This window comes from Pantherophis guttatus, chromosome 4 (genome assembly GCF_059756535.1).
Source record: "Pantherophis guttatus breed Tessera chromosome 4, ASM5975653v1, whole genome shotgun sequence".
Taxonomy (NCBI): Eukaryota; Metazoa; Chordata; class Lepidosauria; order Squamata; family Colubridae; genus Pantherophis; species Pantherophis guttatus.
The window spans coordinates 134,237,423-134,259,536 of record NC_142066.1 but is presented as its reverse complement, the minus strand read 5'-3'; the positions used below and the strand labels follow the sequence as shown (position 1 = coordinate 134,259,536).

Here is a 22,114-nt window from a genome sequence, read left to right as displayed (position 1 = left end):
TCGCGATTAGACTTTAATCGCTCTTTTGGCTTTTTAAAAGTTTTAGTATCTCTGACCTGAGTTCGTTGTTTTCTATTTCGTTTTCTTCTTGGTCATCGTCTTCATTTATTATTTCTTCGTCGTCTGTGGTGTATTCTTCAGATTCTCTCGAAATTGCATTCGTGGACTCATCGATTATTTCTTGATCCGCTTCCATTTCTTCGCTGTATGCCCTGGTGTTGGGCCTATCTCTTTTAGACATGTTTAAGTTTTTATTGAGTCAATTCAACCATCCTCTGCTACCAGATTTTTATGATATTTTCAGGATCAGACTCAATAAATAAGTTGAGAATTATAAATTCAAATAAATCACTGTTTATTTACATAAGGCATTCTATATTCACTGAATATTCACAGATAGAAGCACAGAATGGACGTATGCAGCTCCTTATATATACAATGGGTGGAGCTAGATATGGGAGTGGTGAAATATGAATACATTAAGAGGTGGAGAATAAGTTAACCCCTGATACCCTGTTCATGTACTATTTACATAATGGAGAATAAGGCATTTACTTGTGACAATAACTTTCCATTCATTTATTGGTTTTCATGTAATATTTTCATGCTTTTTGCATGAAAAAACTGACAAGCTCTAACATCAGATTAAATGACAAGGTTCTACCTTTATTCAGTATCTAAACAGCGTTTTTTGGCTTTTCTCTTGTGAACTGCAGTAGGATCATCCCTGGGAAGATTCCAGCAGTAATTGGCAAGCATGGATAGACTCCATTCCCTTGGAATCCTGGTGGAATCTCTCCCCATACTCATCACTCACTGCCCCATAGTTCCAAGGGAAATAGTCTAAATGAGACTGTAAGAAGTGAATTTTCAGTGACAGGTTTGCACCAAGTCCTTTATAGGATCTAAGCAAATTTTCATTTTCATAGTCATCTGCCTTGCTGTTCTCAAAGTGAAGATAAATGTATACACTTCCCTGTGGTACCATTTTTATTGTTCTATCGTACTTTGACAAGAAGTTACGAGGCATCATGATCATTAAACATCTCCCTCCCTTGTAGGCAAATATAGTCGCCTGTATAAATCTTTATTGTGAAATATCTTGAAAACTTTAGCCAACCAGTACCTTTTATCACCTGTTTTCTAATTCATCTAATCAAAATAAGTAAAATTAACACATTTTATCTCAGAGATTGATAATTTCCCAAAGTTTGTAGACCAGAGTAGCAGCAAAATGTTGCAGGGAACTAATCAGGGGTGAAATCCAGCAGGTTCCTACAGGTTCTGGAGAACTGGTAGTGAAAATTTTGAGTAGTTCGGAGAACCGGCAAATACTACCTCTGGCTGGCCCCAGAGTGGGGTGGGAATGGAGATTTTGCAGTATCCTTCCCCTGCCACACCCACCAAGCCACACCCACAGAACCGATAGGGAAAAATTTTGGATTTCACCCCTGGAATTAATGCTTTATTGCCTTCTAGAGGTTACATGGATTTTTGCAGCCTAAATCTGATAGCCATATTACTCTTTACTTCAATTGTTCTCAGTATTATTCTCAGCGGGTTTTACTTTATTCAAAGATTATTTTGCTACTTTATAGTTTATCACTCTTCCAGCATTTGATTTTTACCAACTTCGTTTACTTTGGTAATATTCAAACTAATAAGCTCTAATTTATAAGTATTTATAGAAAGAAATCTTATCAGATTTTTGTGAAGTAAAGCCTCTTTGATAATATTTTGTTCAAACGCACACCATACACAACTGGCAACTGAAAATACAAATAGTCCTCGACTTACAACAGTTCATTTAGTGACTATTCAAAGTTACAACAGCACTGAAAATAGTGACTTATGGTCATTTTTCACACTTATGACCATTGCAGCATCCTCCTGGTCACATTATTTACATTTGGATGCTTGACAACTGAGTCATATTTATGACTGCTGCAGTGTTCAGGAGTCATTTTGTGACCTTCTGACAAGCAAAGTCAATGGAGAGCCTAGAGTCACTTAACAACCATGTTACTAATTTAACCACTGCAGTGATTCACTTAACAAATGTGGCAAGAAAAGTCATAAAATGGGACAAATTCACTTATCAAAATTTTCAACAGAAAGTTTGGGTTCAGTTGTGGTCATAAGTTGAGGACTTTATTTACTTATGTATTTAGAATTTACTTTCATAATTTATTTTCATCCTACTTTTATCATTCAATAAAGCTTTCATAATTTGCAAAAATGATATGCCTGATAACAGCTACATATGTGCTTAAATATATATTTTGTACCATGTAAATTTTAACTCCCGGGGTTTCCTTCTAAACCTTCACAGTTCACAGTTTACAAAGTTCATTGTATAGCTAAATATGTCTAATTTTCAGAATTAGTCTCCTCAATCCTAGATAACAAAATTATCAGCTGTATTTATTTCAATTCATTCTGTTTGAATGTAGTTATCACATCTGAAATGGTACACCCTGCCATGCCCTTCCTTTTTGCATTAAACAAAACAGAATCCCCATATTTTCCCAAGGAAAATTCTCAGTGGAAAGAACAGCACAGCCCCTTTAATTCCATTGCTTTGATTCATGCAGGATGTAAAAAAACAAAAACAAATCCTAGACATTCAATCACCCTTTTTTCCCCAAAGTGCATAGAAATCATGGGATTTTATTTCAGTTTAGTTAACTGCTTATTAAACTCATTCAGAAATCTGAGAAACTAAGAACATTTTGATTTTTGGAAGAAAGAAATACCATTTAGACTTAATAGACTTGCTGTTCTATCGATCTTTGAAACATGTTATGAATATAGTATATTATTATGAATTTTATTGCTGCTAACATTAGATCTCTTTTAAGGAAACGGAATCTGTGTTTTTGTACTGTGAAGAGAATCCATAGAAGGCAAGGGTAGTTAACAAAATAAAAATGTTGGCTGCATACAAGAAATTAATACCCAGCTTGCTTTAATGTGTATTTCTCAATTGTATAGAAGTCATACAAGTCTTTCTTCAAGATTTCAAAATCTTATCTGTAAAAACTGATGACCAAATGTGTTAGCAAAAAAACAATAGTGCTTAGGACATCTTTCTGCTGCCCTCTAGTGGTTGTCCAGTTTTAGGTAGGCCAGATCAGGTAGTTTTTTTCTTTTCTTTTCCATCCTTTCAGTTCTTTGGAAATTCTAGAATTTCTCTAGAAGAGAAATATTTCACTGTGCCTAACTCCTGAAAATCAGGATTTGTTGTTTCAATGGCATTTCAGTTTTTTAAACAAGCCAGAATCTGTGGTTGACTTATTTTAACAAAGAAACTACAATTTATTTTTAAAAACACAGTTCTTTTACATGTAACATAATCCAAGAATCAGACCAAATGAAACCAAGTATTCCTTCTTCTGCTCATATGGGGAAGTATGCAATTCTATAACTTTTCTTAGACTTATTTCTGGTCACAAAAAGTCAGCCCTAAAAGGAAGATTAGATCAAGAAACAGGCTGGGCAAGCCTAAAACTACTTTCATTAGAATAACTATAGTAACAGAAATCTGAAATGCATTTTTGGTCCTCCCCTTTTTATCTTTGAGTGAACTGGAAAACACCTCCCTTAAGTTTTTCTGTAAATCTCTCTTTTATGACTGATTGATTAAAAAAGTAAGCTTTTCTCTGTATGCCATAGAACTCATTTAAAAAAATAGCCAAACTGCTACAAACCTATATTAAAAACCTTTGTAAAAAGTTACTTATTCCAAAAGCAGGAAGAAAAGATAACAGTGCATCTTTGCAGACTGATGTTTCTCAATTGGCAACATTAAGATATATGGATTTCAACTCCCAGAATTCCCCAGCCAGCATGCTGGGAATTGAAATCCACATATCTTAAAGTTCCGAAGTTTGAGAAACACTAACATAGACTTTTCTTACCAGGCTCATTACCCAGATGAATAATCTATTATCTAGAAAATTGCACGAGGGAGTAGAAATAGCATAAGAAGTAGCATCTGTTGATAAGAGCTCCCTCTAAAGCTACTCTTAAATTCAATCTTTAACTAGCCTTTTAATTTCTATTTCTTCCTATTTTATTCCATTTTACTTTATTCTCTTTTACTCTCCTGCTGGAAACCTGTATTTTTTTCATTTTTACCGGAGGCTGGTATTTTTTATCATCTCTTCTATGAAGAAAAGGAAGAAGAGGCAACATTCATATTCTGAATCTCAGACCTTACTCAAGCCTACGGATGAACAGCTCAGTTGATAGATTCCTAAAAGAGGAACAGCTACTTGCCAAAGTAATCATCTTTCACCTACATTTCATTAAACCTCTTAAATAGATATGACTGTCTGCAATGGAATCCATAGCTAGAGAGCTACGAAGGTTTAGATTTTTCTGTCTCTATCCTTGAAAAAAAAGCTTTCCCTTTTCAGTTCACATGCAGTCATTTGCCCAGCTGCTCCAAGGCTTACACAACAAAAGAATGAGACTTAAACAAACAAATGTCACTGATTTCATAACCAGACAATGCCTAGTAGTGGCACAAATAGTATTGCCAATTTTTGAACTGCTAACTACTGTTAACAACATGGACACACTAAAAAAAGGCTCTTATTTAAATTAAACACAGACATCCAAATACTAATATGTCAATTAAAACAAAATCATGCAGAGGCAACTGTGATTCAAGCGTAGATAATGATGGTGAAAGGGTGGATTCTAATGTTGAATCTAAAAGGAGAGTGAGGATATATGTTAAGAGGTCAAAGCCTACATCCAGAGGAGCACACCAAGCAAGTTCCCACTCCTCCCAGGAAGTACTGTATGAAAGGCATGTAAATCCAAAATAATTATTAGTTTGATTTGTCGACTGATCTGATTTTGTTGAAAGTCACATGAGTATGAGTAAATAGAGCAAAATGAGGATCCAGAAATGCAGCAACTCTCTCCCTTAGCCAGGTTCTCCAATTCAAAAGGCAATTGGTTGATTTGGAAAAGACTGAATGGCTCCCATCCAGGAGAGATTCTAAACGTACTCTCCTTTCTGTCAAACATCTTACTATTGCCAGCATGCTGTTTAAAATGAAGGCTTTTTTTTTTTAAACACAAGTTTGAACTTTTCCCATTTCAGGCTTTTCCCACAGGGGGAGTCAGTCCCTTAATAATTCACTTTGAAAATAGGAGTTCTTCTCTTTTAAAATTTGTTACACAATTAACTTGAAAGTTAATAACACCAGGGATATTCTATCAACATTGTCCTTGAGCAGAGATAGCATTAACAAACCACCTGTCAAACAGCAAGTCAGTTTTCTGAAGAATAAAAGTTAGTAAGTCCAAGGTTGTTCTATCACCACTATCCTTGAGCAGAGATAGCCTGAACAAGACACCTGGACCTCCTACAGCAAGTCAGTTTTAATAGAATAACAGAGTTGGAAGAATCTTTGGAGGTCTTCTAGTCCAACCCCTTCTCAGGCAGAAGATTCTATTCAATTCTGGACAAAGGACTTTCCAATCTCTTCTTGAAAACCTCCAGTTATGAAGTTTTTTAAAGAATCCTTCAGGACCAACTTGATTAACTCATTCAGTATTCTATCAGATACTGAACAAGTGAGTCTTATAAAAGTAGGTACTTCAAAAATGTTAGTTAAACTGAGGGAACTATTAGAAATAACCTCTAATAAAGGTGGTCACCTCCACTGTCCAAGAAAACAATGCCTGCTTTGAGAAAGCATATAATATGTTGGAATATAACAACAAAGGATCCTTGGGAATAGTTCCCATCTTACTTCCTCTGCTCCCTAATAAAATACCACACAATATAGAAAATGTTATTAAAAGAAATAAAATAGAGGTTGATAAATAAAAATAAATAAATAAAATAAAATAAAATAAAACCAGGCTGATTAGGGGACTGGAGACTAAAACATATGAAGAATGGTTACAGGAACTGAGCATGGCTAGTCTTGTGAAGAGAAAGACCAGGGGAGACATGGTAGCAGTGTTCCAATATTTGAGGGGCTGCCACAGAGAGGAAGGGGTCAAGCTATTTTCCAAGGCACCCGAAGGACAGAAAAGAAATAATGGATGGAAACTGATCAAGAAGAGATTCAACCTAGAAATAAGGAGAAATTTTCTGTCAGTGAGAGCAATTAATCAATGGAACAGCTTCGGAAGTTGTGGGAGCTTCATCACTGGAGGCTTTCAAGAAGAGATTGGACTGCCATTTGTCAGAAATGGTGTAGGGTCTCCTGCTTGGGCAGAGGGTTGGACCAGATGACCTACAAGGTCCCTTCCAACTCTGTTAATCTGAATAAATAAAAGGAAGCAAGATGTTGCTGCAGATCATGTTGAGCTACTAACTGATGATGGTCTTGAAATAGAACTGAGTTATAAGGAAGCCATCCTTACTAAGCTCAATGCTTTTAAAAATAGATACAAGCTCCAAATCAACAACTAGGCCACAATCATCATAGCATTTCAAAATGGTCTAAGGAGAGAATCTGAGTTATAAAATTCATCATTGTCTAGAGCAGTGATGGCTAACCTTTTTGCCATCGCGTGCCAAAAGCTGGGGGAGTGTGGGATGGTCGCACATGTGCGTGCCCACATCCATAATTCTATGCACTCTGCCTCCCTTCGCATGCGTGTGTGACCCCCCCATGCTCCCCCTGCTTTTGGCATGTGATGGCACGGTGGGCCCAGTAGGCCTGTTTTATGCCCTCCCCAGGCTCCAGAGGCTTTCTAAGAGCCTGGGGAGGGCAAAAACAGCCTTCCCCACCTCCCTGGAGGCCCTCCGGAGGCCGGAAACAGCCCGTTTGCCAACTTCCATTGGGCCCAGAAGGCCCAAAAATCAGCTGGCCAGTGTGTGCATGCGTGCTGGAGCTGAGCTAGGGCAACGCTCAGGTGCTCACCAATATGGCTCCACGTGCCACCTGTGGCACGCATGCCATAGGTTTGCCATCACAGGTCTAGAGGTGACCTATCCCTCCTAGACATTGACCCTATTCTGAATTGCCAACCTGCAAAAGTACCTCACCGAAATTGTTGCTCATCTCTAAACACATAGTTACGTATACAACATCAAGGCAGTGGTAAAGATAAACAAATTTCAAACAAGTATGGGGTGGTGATGGTTGTTATTGTTGTTTTGACACTAAAGGGATTTTGGATCATTGAATGACTGAAAAATTCATGTATTCACTATTATTAAGCACAAGAGTTCTATCCAGTTATTGTCTTAGAATTTTGCTGTGTGGAAGAATAGAGTAACAGATGAAAACCTGATGGAATTCCTCTCTAATTTTGATTTCATAGGACTTCAAGAAGCCTAATTGACTACAGACAAGGAAAAGATTTATTTACCAGGCTTTAGATCCTGGACTATTCCTGGATGAAAATAGAAGACTAATAAAAGATGAGCATCAAGAAGGACTGACTACACTTGCAAATAGAGCTGGGAATGTCAAGCACAACAATTAGTCATTGGAGATGGTCTCCCTATTATTTAGCTCCCCATTTATAAATTCTCTGAAACAGTTCTACTGAATGTATATTTACCACCACACACTTCTCCACATTCCCTCCTAATATTTGAGTGAATCTAGAAAAGATAGTGTTAAAGATAAATTCAAATAACTCTACTAAAGCTATTGTATCAGAAACCAGATTTATTATCCAATCTTCCCATCATATGTATTTCACACAGAGGGAGCTATCCCATTAATAACTCATCTTGGAAATAAGAGTGCTTTTACTTTAAACTTTAATTGTAGGAATATAAAAGTTGGTAAGTCCAAGGATGTTCTATCACCACTGTCCTTGAGGAGAGACTGTCTCAATAAGCCACCTGGACCTCCCACAGCAAGTCAATTTTCTGAAGGACCCTTTGAGATAAACATGATTAACTCATTCAGCACTTTGTCAGATATTGAGCAAGTAGGTATTATTAAAAAAAGTTTGACAATCTGGGGGAATTATTAGCAGCAACATATGAAGCTGCTAAACCTATAACAGAGCTGCTCACCCCGAGTGACCAAGAAAACAATGCCTATCTCCTGGTTCATCCCCTATATTAGGGGTCTGCAACCTTAAACACTCAAAGAACCATTTGGACCCATTTTCTACCAAAAAAAACAAAAACAAAAAACCACTCACCAGGAGCCACAAAACCCTTCCGTGCCTGACTATTTCTTGAGCGGCCACAAAACTAGCATATGTAGTTGAATTAAATGTTTTGTTTTCTTCTGAAAATTTTCTTTTCTTGGATTTATCTGTGGTTGGCCTACTGGGGGTTGAAAAGCTCAATAAATTGTGTGCTGATGGGTGTCGCACATTGGAGGTTGTGATGCATATTTTGAATGACAGGGAGCTGCAGCCGAGGGGTGAAAGAGGCACATGCGGCTCCAGAGCCGCAGATTGCTGACCCCTGCCTTATATCAATGTGGAATTTGGACATAAAAGAGAACAACAAAGTGCCCTGGTGGAGGTGCTCTCTAATTTTGATTTCATAGCACCCCAATAGGCCTGGTTGACTACAGATGAGGAAAATATTCATTTAGGTCCTGGACTATTCTGCAAGGAAATATAACACTAAAAGGTGGATTGACTACACTTCCCAAGGCAGAGCTGGGTCTAATCTTGTCTGGTATCAGACATGCAGGAACTAGAAAGGGGAAAATGATTAATTTAAATTTAAAAGACTAAAAACTTTAATAAAACATGTAATAAAATCTGTATTTATATAGTTTTTATTTATATAACCAATTTTGTTGTATACATGATGTACAATGACAATAAAGGCTATACTATACTATAGTTCTACTCCAATGGCACATTGATGGCAGGGATATTCCTGACCAGAAAGTCATTCTGTGTGCATATCATCCCAAGATGCACTGTAAAAGATGGATAGTTTGAATAGTACCACATCCATAGTAAATACCCTTGTGCTCTGGTGGATTTTTCCTTGTGATCTTTAGTTCTACCAAACAAGTACACAGTCTATTTAAAAATAAACAAATGGTTCACTCCTCCTCCAAACTTCCAGACAACTCTATCCAATTATGAAGATGTTAAACTTAAAGTTTCCATCTTTTTATTCTTTTTGAGGTATAATAACAATCTCTTTGGCACAATCTAAAAGGGTCTTTTTTGATTTCAATCATTTTCTAGGAGGTAATTGGCCAAAAATGGGTGTGCTGGATCATGTAACATACTTTCTAATACATGATAGGCCTATTCCTACCAAGATATACAGTTTGTCAAGTGGGGTGGGTGCAGGCATTCAGTAATGATGCAGCACATATCACTAAGCATCCTAGCCACCTGTGTAGTGTGTGTGGACTTGCGCCTAATGGGACAGGCATACTCTCCCCTAAATAGCACAATGCAAGAGAGGCTGTTTGTAGAGTAATAAAGTGAAGACTCCAGTAGTTCCAGTCAGATTTCTGAGGAGATAATTAAGCGTGGAGATATGGGTGGCAAGGCAGGAGTTTACTCTTCCAAGAAAGAGTAAATCTCTGATCCTGGTGACCGACCCTGATTGGAATTTGCAACATTATCCTGGGACACATATATATTTGTCTTCATTCCTGTGTAAAATGATTGTCTATTGTAGAATGCTCTAATCTGAATCCAGCTTGTTCCTTCAGTAAGATTTTTCCACCATTAACCAGTCTTCTCTTTTGCTCAAAAGATGTTTTGCATGCATTTTAGCCAAAATTCCAATAAACTATCAATCTATACTTTTGGGTGTCACATTCATCACCCTTTTTATGCAGGGGAATTGTAATAGCAACTTCCCATCCACTTGAAATGCAACCTGTATTGTTTATAAGAACAGCCCTGATAGCAATGGAGAGTGTAACCAGCCCAAGGTCAGCCATCTGGCTTTCATGGCTAAAATAGGGCTAGAACTCATAATCACTTGCTTTTTAGCCTGTTGCCTTAACCACTAAGACCCTCAATAATTTTCTGCTGCAAAAACAATCAGAATCAAACCAATTTCAACTTATACTGAAAATATTCAGGCCAAAAATAATGCCAATGTTGACCTATAGTGCAGAACAGTGGGGCCTTAACAAAGCTATCCTATTTGGACAAGTTCAGACCCGCTCTTTAAGATGCATAATGGGAGTAGAACACATCTGCCCCACATCTGCAATCACAGCAGAAACAGGTATCCATTCCTAGCAAAGTCATTTAATACATAAAGTTTTCACATACTAGCAGACTTCCCAAGGTTTCCCAAAAGATGCTTAGTAGAACAGATGGTATGTACGTCTCAGTCCTGGAGAAGCCAATTTACCAAAGTTCTTTCCCAACATGGGTTTTTCTACACTGTATTTATTCTCAACTATCCCAGGCAAGATTTTTTTTTTTTTAAACAGAGTTCTAGACATCATGCTCAAACTGACATGGAGTTACTGGCAAAAATAAATCTTTAAGTTGGTTGGCTAAGAACAAAATTATTTTCCAATCTGAAAAATACCTAGCGATGAGTTTGTTATAATTTTTAAGAAAGGCCTACCCTAGAGCAAGATGGTGCTCTAGGGTAGCAGTGATTGGACTGAATGGCCAAATATGAACGCTTCTTCCATTTGCCATATCACAAGAGGATCTACATATGCAGTAGCTCAGCCACTAAAAATATTGCTCATGTCCATGGCCATTTCCAGCTTGCCTTTCATTTGTTTAGTGCTCTTTCAGATTGCCAGCCAGTTTCACAATTGTCCTTTGTATGGTTCAAATTTGGACAGTTATTTCAAAAAACAAGCATCTCAAGAGTGGTTTGGAAGTCCTCTCTGTTCTCTTGCATGCCAGTTCAGCTAATCAGTTCCTTTCATAAAGGCAGGAACAGAAACAAGGCCACAATGTTTCTGTAACTTTTTTTTGAAGTGAATTTTGGCTGTAAGAGGAAAAGCCGATTGTTACCACATGAATCTATTAAAAAAAAAAAAAAGCTCCACAGTAAAGGAAGCTGGAATATATTTCAGGGTGTGGTCCATGCATAAGCGTCATATGCCCAAATCAAATGAAAAAAGCTGTTCAGCTGGAACATATAACTGATTGCAAAGGATACAGAGGAGACCCATAAAGCCTGAGGGTTTTATCTGTTTTTTTGCCATTTGCTTCTGGTCTGTTAGCATCCATTTTGCAGCAGCTGAGCCAACAATTCAGTGTTATGATCAACTAAAAGGCTGCTTTATGTGGTTGGCTATCCTCACAACACATATTTTAGCAAAGAGGATGGAGCCCTTCTGAGATGAGAAGGCCCTCCTTCCTCAGAGAAAATAAGAGGGTTTAGGGGAAGCAAATACAAGGTTTCATTGTTTTCCAGCATTGCAGTCTCAGCAGATCTGCTTTGAAGACATGAAATAAATGAATGCATTTTACAGGGTATGTTGCAAAAAGATGTCTCTAATTTCTAAATGGCATTGTCATCTTGATATTGCAGCAATGAACATTGTGAAATAGTAGAGGGTTGAAACTGTTGTCAAGCAATCACATAAAAGCAATTGTGACAGATTTCATACTGGCAGTGAAATTGATGTCTAAGGGCACCTTGATGGATTTGTTCTTGCATGAGCATTGAATTGTGTTTGTGGGTTTTTTTCTGGATCAAACTCCTAGATTCTGTTATCATGAAAGCCTTTCAGTGGGAAACATGCTGTTCGGAATTGCCCAACTCAGCAAGAAGCCCACAAATGACACAACTCCTGGTTGGAGAAATTATATGGAAATCTTAACAATAGACTTACGAATCTTACAACACCTAAGCCCGTGATTGCGAACCTATGGCACGCGTGCCACAGGTGGCACGCAGAGTCATATTGGTGGCCACACAAGCGTTGCCCTAGTTCAGCTCCGGTGGGACTGTAAGTTGGGAAACCAGCTGTTTCCGGCCTCCAGGAGGGTGGAGGGTGGAGAAGGCTGTTTTGGCCTCCCCAGGCCCCTAGAAAGGCTCTGGAGCCTGGGGAGGGCAAAAAATGGGCCTACCGGGCCCACCATGCTATCGTGTGCCAAAAGCGGGGGGAGTGCGAAGGGGTCATGCGCGCATGCATGGGGGCGGGGCACATTGAATTATGGGTGTGGGCACGTGCACTCACAACTTCCCCCATATTCCCCCCACTTTTGGTACACTACGGCAAAAAGGTTAGCTATCACTGACCTAAGCAATCAGAACAGATCTTTTGTTCTGGATTTTTTAAAATCTTACAAAAGCACTGTATATTTTTGTATTGCCCAAGTTTATGGTACTTCTAATGCACCAAGATTTTCTGCACTTGTTTTCAACTTGCTACAGCATTTTGCATATCTCTTTTTAGGTTTGTGTTCCCAAAATCATCTTTGGTCCATATTGATGGACCCAATGCTAGTTAGTAGACTGTATGTTTTATACATATAGCACATGATAGGAAATATCTCTCATAATAATACCAATCTAGGTAGTCCTTGACTTACAACAGTTCATTTAGTGATGGTTTGAAATTACAACAGCCCTGAAAAAGTGACTTATGAGCATTTTTCACACTTACATCTCCATGGTCATGTGACCAAATTCAGATGCTTGGCAACTGACTCATATCCTTCTCACATTTTCTATTACCTACTCCTATTGATATCTTATGATTATCACTTGTTGGTTGTATTATATTATTACTTATGCTTGTATCTTATGACTTACGATTTTTCATTTTGTTGCTTGTATGTATACTGAGAGCTTATGCACCAGAGGCAAATTTCTTGTATGTCCAATGAAACTTAGCAATAAAGAATGTTCTGTTCTGTTCTGTTCTGTTCTGTTCTGTTCTGTTCTATTCTATTCTATTCTATTCTATTCTATTCTATTCTATTCTATTCCATTCCATTCCATTCCATTCCATTCCATTCCACTCCACTCCACTCCACTCCACTCCACTCCACTCCACTCCACTCCACAAAGCAAAGTCAATGGGAAAGAAAGATTTAGTTAACAGCCATGTTACTGATGTAACAACTGTAGGGAATCACTTAACAGCTGTGGCAAAAAAGGTCACAAAATGGGGTAAAATTCACAACAATTGTCTTGTTTAGCAACAGAAATGTTGGGCTCAATTGTCGTCATAAATCAAGGATTACTGTAGTCTGATTTGTTAAAGCAGTCTCATAGCAAGCCTTCTTCCTTTTTCTGATTCAAGGTATCATGATAATGATTTCCCCAAATATTGAGTATATAGATAAGCAAATATATTTTGAAATATGAAACTAAGTCCCTTGGATCCAAAGCGGCTGGTTTTGTACATCACGTTAACTAATAAACCATTGTATTTTTAATGATGGTTTACTGAATAACCCAACATAGTATTGAAATTTGTTCAGTAATAAACAAGGAAATCCCATTATAATGAAAAAGTCTGGACCCTAGTAGCAGGAGATTGATATAAATAAATTAAAAAAAAACATTATGGTAGGTACAAAAGTAGGAATTAATGTTAATACTTGCATTAACGTAATTTAGTTCAATTTAAGGTTGCAAAATATTCTTATGAAATCAATCAAATCAATCAAAATCTTTATTGTCAATGCACAACATGTGTACAATGTAATTGAATGAGCTTCCTTGGTGCAGCCTCCCCCCTGAAACACAAAATACATCTCAATAACTCAATAAATGAAAGAAATAGAATCCCTAGACCCAAATAAGTAATAACACACATTCCCATATACCTATATGTATGTAACATTATATTATATTACATCGCTATGAATATGTTGCACGTTGCACTGGCCCTGCCAGTCTATCATATTAAATCTAATTGTGGTGTTATGTTGCATTCAGACATCTGACAGCCCACGGATAAAAGCTATTTTTCAGCCTGTTCATTCGGCTGGCTATGCTTCTATATCACCCTGACCAGGGTGTGAATCATCCCTGAGGATTTTCCTCACTCTGTTGAGGCAGTGGGTTCTGGCGATTTCATCCAGTGGTGTCAGGGGACAGCCCATAATTTTTTGTGCTGTGCTCATCACCCTCTATAATGCCTTTTTGTCCACGGCTGTCAAGCTAGCATATCATATCATAACACAATATGTAAGGACACTTTCTATTGTAGGCTAGTAAAACAAAGTCATCAGCCGTTGTTCCACCTGATTTTTCTGCAAGACCCTAAGGAAATGGAGTCTCTGTTGAGCCTTCCTGACCACCTGGATCGTGTTATTTTTCCAGGTGAGATCTTGGCTAAGGTGGATTCCCAGAAATTTGAAAGAGGAGGCCATGTGGATAACTTCTGGATTCTTCTCTGTATGCTAATTCATCTCCTCCTGTAATAAGACCCAGTACAGTGATATCATCTGCAAACTTTATTATCACATTAGATGGATCAGAAGATATGCAGTCCTATGTGTACGAGTACAGGTAGGGACTGAGCACACAGCCCTGAGGAGAGCCAATGCTGAGCTTCAGGGAGGAGGATGTGAAAGACCCAGCTCTCACTGTTTGTGACCGGTCCGTCAGAAAGTATTTAATCCAATCACAGGTGAGAGAAAGGAAATTCAAGTCAGTCAACTTTTCGATGAGGATGTCCAGCAATATGGTGTTAAAAGCTGAGTTGTAATCTATGAAAAGCATTCTGATGTAGTTCCCAGGTTTCTCTAGATAACTCACTACAGAATTAAGGGCAGTAGCAATGGCATCGCCTGTCGACCTATTTCCTCTGTAGGTGAACTGATATTGGTCAAAGTTTGATGGAAGGCATGACCTGAGGTGTTGAAGAACCAGTCTTTTGAGGCACTTCGTCACTACAGATATTAGTGCAATGGGTCATTCAGGCTGTTTATTGCTGTTTTCTTCGGGACTGAAATGAATACTGGCCGTTTGCAGGGACATGTTAAAAATCCTTGTTAGGACCTCTGATAGTTGGTCAGCAAAGGTTTTTACCACTATCCCCAGCACCCCATCTGGACCTGCAGCTTTATGGGAATTCATGGCCTTCAATACAGCTCTCACTTGGAGTTCATACAAGGTGAGTGGCTGGGAGTTGGAGGGCCGGCAGGCTAGGGCTACAGGGTCAGGTCTCTTGACCTCGTAGCGGGCAAAGGTGTTCAACTCCTCTACCAATGAGGCATTGGAGTTGACTGTCTTCATCGTATTGTCCTTACAATTGATTAGGTGCTGCAATCCTTGCTACACCTGCCTCAGGTTGTTGTCTGCTAGATGGTTCTTCACCTTTTGTTTATATTTTTGTTTAGCTACCTTGATGCCTCTCCATAGATTTGCCCTGGCCTCATTGTATTTATCTCTGTCACTTGTCTTAAAGGCGGAATTCCAGGCTCTCAGAAGTGTCCGTACCTCTGCTAACAGCCAGGGTTTGCAATTCCCGAAGACTCTGATGCACTTGTCCACTGTTACATTATCTGTGCACATTTTGATATATGAGAGTACGGTGTCAGTAAATTCTTGCAGCTCCAAATGTTCAAAAATACTCCACTCAGTAGTCTCAAAGCAATCTTGCAACTGGCAGAGTGCTCCCCCTGGTCAGTTTTCCTGACTGGCCGTATCCTTTTCCTAAGGGGGATATACTTTGGGCACAGTAGCAGAAAGATGTGGTCAGACATACCCAGATGGGAGAGGGGAATTGCTCTATATGCCTGTCTTAAGTTTAAATACATATGGTCTAAAGTGTTCTTATCTCTGGTGGTACAATGCACATATTGCACAAACTTAGGAAGAACAGACTGTAGACAGGCTTGATTAAAATCCCCAGCCATGACAAAAGCTCTCTCAGGGTAAGTTTGTTACTGCCTCTCGATGGTGTCATGTGACTTAGAGAGCGCTGTGCTAACATTCGCATCAGTTGGAATATAGACAATGGTGATACCAATAACAGAAATCTCGCTAGCTAAATAAAATGGCCGACAATCGTGTAACTTCTGGGCAGGAAAACATGAACAATATAAGATGAATTACAATGTACAAGTATTAGTTATTATGATCATTGCACATATCTATGCATAAGTCATGCCAAACCAAGAAAAAGAATGCCAGAAGTGTCACTGCATTTCATACTAAACCTTATGTGTCAATATAGATCTCTTTAAAATCTTGTGCTTGGATAAGAATGAGAAAGTGGCAGGATGCCACAACCAAGCATCGCACAATGGAAAAGAATGAAAGGCATTATCATTTGACCTAATCTCATGATCTATAATGTCTCAAGTCCTGAATTGACATTACACCAAGAAATACATTTATGGTCATAATAAAAAGTGAAGTAAGAGTTCATCAGGGGTGAGGAAGTATAGAAAAATGTCAAGATGGTAGATATAGAGAACTCTCAAAGGAGTAGGTAGAGCTTTGATCCTGATTGAACTATCAACTTTGCGTGTTTTTTTTACTGTGGATTCTGTTGAATGAGCCAAGTCTTGGCTCAAAAACTTAAAAACATTAAACATTAAATAGTTATAACATTAAACATATATCTGAACCTAAGGGTAACTTTTTAAAACAAAAATGTATTTAGAATATAAAACTAAGAATACTGGGGGGGGGGGAAACAATTCAAAGAAAGGATGGATTTTTTTTTTAATGCCATGGGCATTCAGAAGTCCTGCAGTTCTCCTTGATTATCATATTGAAAGAAAAGCACTTACCTCCAGGTTGCAAATTACGGTTGCAACTCGAATTGTATTCTACATCAAATTCCAGAATAATCAGTTGAATGCTACTACCTAATGCTGTGTGAATATATCAATAACATTCCCTGTTTTGTGGGTTCCTATTTGGATAGCCAGGGCTATCCAAATATTAAGACCCAGATGTCTCAAAAAATTCTCCACCACACCCTGGAAAAACAAACAGGCAGCACTGTTTAGAAAACTAGAGAATGATGATGATGATGATGATGATGATGATGACTATTCATTCCAGCAGACTCCAGACCCACAAAAGTAATGAAAACAATTAAAAATATAAAACAACACAGGCACCCTAACAAAGCAAATTTAAAGCATCAAATGCACACTTTTGTACACATAACAGTTTTACAATAAATTTCCTTTCATATAGCCCTATTGATCACTTCTTTTAAATCTAGTTCTACTACCACTTTTTAAAAACAGAATTCTAGCATTTTGCTATTTCATAACTTCACATTCCAGTCACACGGGGTAGAAGGATTTAACTCCCTTCTCCAAAATCTTTCATATGTACGTTTGAAGGTGAAATCCTGTCTCCGATGACTGGAAAACCAATGAGTTGATGCATCACTGGATTATACAAAAAAAAAAAAAAACATACACAGGAAAAAATAGTCCAGAAAAAGAAAAATAGAAATAATAAAATTCTGCTGGGTTTCAGACTAGCAAACTTCTATTTACAGGGCAAGTATTGCAAGTATTGCTATTACAACATTCAAAATGAAGATAGCTCCAAAATATTTTAGAGGCCATGCTTACAAAATAGCCAGTGAACTGCAATAAACCAAAGCACACTATCTGAAATATGCAGGAGTGCTTAAGGCAACCTAATATTGAAAGATATAATTTGAAGTGGAGCAGAAAAAACAATGGCTACCAACCTGCCTTCCGTTGTGGACCTGTATACTGCACAAGTCAAAGAGAGAGCTGTGAAAATATTTACAGACCTCTCGCATATTGGACATAAACTGTTTCAACTCCTACCCTCAAAACGACGCTATAGAGAACTGCACACCAGAACAACTAGATGCAAAAACAGTTTTTTCCCAAATGCCATCACTCTGCTAAACAAATAATTCTAGCAACACTGTCAAACCATTTACTAAGTCTGCACTACTATTAATCTTCTCATTATTCCCATCACCCATCTCCTTCCACTTATGACTGTATGACTGTAACTTTGTTGATTGTATCCTTACGATCTATATTGATATTGTTTCCTGATTGCTTATTTGTACCCTATGACTATCATTAAGTGTGGTACCTTATGATTCTTGATGAACGTATCTTTTCTTTTACGTACACCGAGTGCATATGCACCAAGACAAATTCCTTGTGTGTCCAATCACACTTGGCCAATAAAAAACTTCTATTCTATTCCATTTTAAAATGGACCCAGTGGTCATTCTAAATAACAGATGATGTTGCCAACCCAGAATACTGAGAGAGCAAATAAGCAGTGCTATGTTTCATACCTGATCATAGCATAAGGAGGACATGCTGGGTCTAATTTGATTATTGATTGACAAACAGATAATAGATTGCATTGCTGCAATACTGTATTATACTATTATTCTTTTAGCTTTCTGAATTAATTCTAATCCATTTATATTTCTTAGCTACCCACGTTCCTGGTGTTTTACTTACTTAGAGTTATACTACTAACGCTGTAGATGTTTTATTTGCTTTGGAAGATTATGAGTAGAAAAACAACTCAGAGATAACTGAAAATTTAAAGCAAACATTCAATAGGTAGAACTTCATTCTACAAGTTTCATCATGGGTATGTGATCGAAATACTGACTCAAAAAAGAAATGTTCACATCAAAATGGAAAGTCTGTTATGTGAGAATATATGGTGTCACTACATAGGCAGCCCTATCTAGGGATGGAGTAGGGGTAAAATCCAGCAGGTTCTGACAGGTTCTGGAGAACCGATAGTGGAAATTTTAAGTAGTTTGCAGAACTGCCAAATACCACCTCTGGCTGGCCCCAGAATGGAGTGGGAATGGAGATTTTAAAAATGCTTCCCCTAGGAGTGGGGAGGGAATAGGGATTTTACAGTATCCTTCCCCTGGAGTGGGGTGGGACTGGAGATATTGCAGTATCCTTCCCCTGATACGCCCACCAAGCCACACCACACCCACCAAGCCACGCCCATAGAACTGGTAGTAAAAAAAGATTGGATTTCACCACTGGGATGGAGGCACCACTTCAGTGACCTAATGAGTCATGAACAAGTGTGTTATGGCAAGGTTGCTAACAAATATTCATCCATTTCATCCATTTACAAATCTTTCTATAAATTTTTCTTTTCCTAGAATAAAACCTTTCTAGTTTTCCTATATTACCTTTCTTTATCTAGAAATTTTGTTGTCTCTTGGTATCTTAGCTTTCTGCTATTAAAACCATTTTGAAAAAAAAACCCTAAAAAATCCAATGTATTCATTTAACAAAAGCACATGAGTTTCTTTACTTTACTATATTTTCAGTGTGTCGTTATTAATGCCAGTCTCCTGCTTTTTACATAAGGAGGAAAATTAGTCATATCTGTAATTTGACTGTATTTATTTCAAAGATGGTCTCTTGAGAGACAAACTCCTTTTTCCTCCTATTCAAATGTTTAAATAAATGTTTGAGATCCATGCTCTGCTAACATGTCCAAATCTGATTCATTAAGCCGGCATGAATAATTGACTCAGTCTGGAAAAATATGGAGAAGAGTTCCTAGGAGGACATGACTTCTTCCCTATTTTGGATGAATAGGAGCAGAATGAAAGCTTCTCCCAAGATATGAAACCCAATGACTTAGTTATGTCATTTTCACAATATACAGCTGTTCTTCAAGAAATATGCATGGTTTATGCTAATCCATGCCTGGACTCCAGTCCACATTTTATAACAGCCTTTTCCAGGATAACATTCTCCTGCAATTAGAATTCCTATCTTCCCCAGTCAGAGTTACCCATCCTGACTAGGAGATGATGAGGAACTGTAGAACACCATATATCTGGAATCAGTTTGGGGCAGCTCACTTATGCTAACAATGTATAAATTTATTTAAGCATTTTTCCTCCCAATTACAACCTTTTTGTTTTATTTTTAGATTTTTTAAAATCCTGTCTTAATGGCAAGCATACCTACTAATACCTCCTCCTTTTATTTTCCCCACAACAACAAACCTTTGAGGCAAGTTGGGCTGAGAGAGACTGGCCCATCCAGCTGACTTTTATGCCTAAAGTGGAACTAGAATTCAGCCTCCTGGTTTCTAGGCTTAGCCTTAACTTCTACATCCAACTGGCTCTGTTAGTGTTTTATAGACTAGACTAGACTAGACTAGACTAGACTAAACTAGACTAGACTAGAATTTTTTATTGACCAAGTATGATTGGACACACAAGGAATTTGTCTTGGTGCATATGCTCTCGGAGTACATAAAAGAAAAGATACATTCATCAAGAATCATAAGGTACAACACTTAATGATAGTCATAGGGTACAAATAAGCAATCAGGAAACAATATCAATATAAATCGTAAGGATACAAGCAACAAAGTTACAGTCATACAGTCATAAGTGGAAGGAGATGGGTGATGGGAACAATAAGAAGATTAATAGTAGTGCAGACTTAGTGACTAGCCTGACAGTGTTGAGGGAATTATTTGTTTAGCAGAGTGATGGCATTCGGGAAAAAACTGTTCTTGCATCTAGTTGCTCTGGTGTACAGTGCTCTATAGCATCGTTTTGAGGGTAGGAGTTGAAACAACTCCGGGATGTGCAGGGTCTGTAAATATGTTCTTTGTTATCTTCTTTTACATTCATGCTGTATTGGTCCTAGAGTTTGTTTGTTTGTTTGTTTGTTTGTTTGTTTATTTATTAGATTTATATGCCGCCCTATCTCCAGCCGGACTCAGGGCGGCTCACAACAGTTAAGAAACATCTAATAAAAAGTTTAAAAATTGAATCCAAATCTCATAATTTAACAGTTAAAAGTACAATTAAGACTAACAAGTTAAAATTAAATTAGAATTAAAACCCCATCAGTCCAGGCTGGCCAAACGAAACACATCAGTGTTCAATATTTCAAAAAAGAATGTTTTTAAAATGGATTTGCTTTTCAGCAGCTAACAAATATCAAATATAAAGTGAAAGGTTAGCTCACACATAATAAGAAATCAAAGTTTTCTCCAGGGTGAATGACATATGGCAATCTTGAGTTCTTTGTTCTGCTTTTTCACAATTGTAAAGAAAAGTTTGAAAGATTTCTTTTTTGTCATTATTGTTTCTTCACCCCAATGAAAAAATAACAGAATTACAGAGTTGGAAGGGACCTTGGACTTCTTCTAGTCCAACCCCCTGCTCCAGCAGGATACCGTATATAATTTCAGATAAATGGTTGTCCAGTCTCTTTTTAAAAGGCTAGAAGAGACAGTTGGGACTCACAGTTTAGACAAGTGACTATATTAACAGACCAGGGAAATGCTGTGGACATAATATATCTGGGCTTCAATAAGTTATTTATCAAAATAGACCACAGAACAGTTAAATAATGGATGGTTTGCCTCCAGAAGTTGTGGGTGCTCCATTACTGGAGGTTTTTAAGAAGAGATTTTTCTGGAAAGGTATAGGAACTCCTGCTTGCATAGGAGATTGGACTAGAAGACTCCAATATCCCTTCCAAATCTATTATTCTGTATTCTTATCTGTCTCTCAGCAGGATACCTCTTTGAAAGTTAGGGTGGGAACAAGTCCTTGGGCTTGGAGAAGTAAACTAAAACAGTTCAAGTTCAAAAATGACCTAGAGTCAGCCAGGAGCTTCAGAGGAAAAATTCCCAAAGCATTTTCTATCCAGTCCTAGGTACCCCTCTTTTTTGGCCACATGACCGAGATTGTAATTGTCTTAAGAAAGGAGTTTTCAAAGCCAGGTTAAACATGTTTTCCGTTATTTTTTAAATCTACTCACAGCTCCATTAGGTTCCAGTTCCAGGAACTGTGGGTTGCCTAAACAGCAATTAATACAATACATCTCATTAATGTGAATTTAGTAACTAATGGAAGCTGTTGAATGATGGAACGTTGTTGATAACTACCCTTTTCCTCGTCAAAAAATACTTGAACTCTCCATGAATTGGCTTATATTCAAAAATGCAGTATTTGCAAATGAAATTTGAGATGCATTCAGTACATCCGGAGAATGAGGAAGAGAAACAGATGCCTCCTTCACAGGGGAAACACGCTTGCAGACATCTGGAGATCAATTTTCAGTATAATACAATCGAATACAAATGTTGGGTGTAAAAACAAGAATTTGCTTTTGGTAGTGCTTGAGAGTTATAAAAGAAGAAAGTTACTGAAACTAAATCACAGCAGTTTGAATAGCGATTAGCCATATATGATATTTAATGTGGAGCTTTTATGTTTTTGTTATTTGTACTAGCAAAACTAATTTCCTT

General features: G+C 37.8%; 1 protein-coding gene across 1 annotated transcript in view; it reads right to left on the bottom strand.

The window, feature by feature from the left end:
• Positions 1-22,114, bottom strand: part of CUBN (cubilin) — a 169,257-nt gene that overhangs the window by 79,579 nt on the left and 67,564 nt on the right. Inside the window, 2 exon segments of the mRNA XM_087893689.1 lie at positions 14,906-15,078; positions 16,618-16,809. Of these exon segments, the coding sequence (XP_087749815.1) occupies positions 14,906-15,078; positions 16,618-16,809 (365 nt within the window).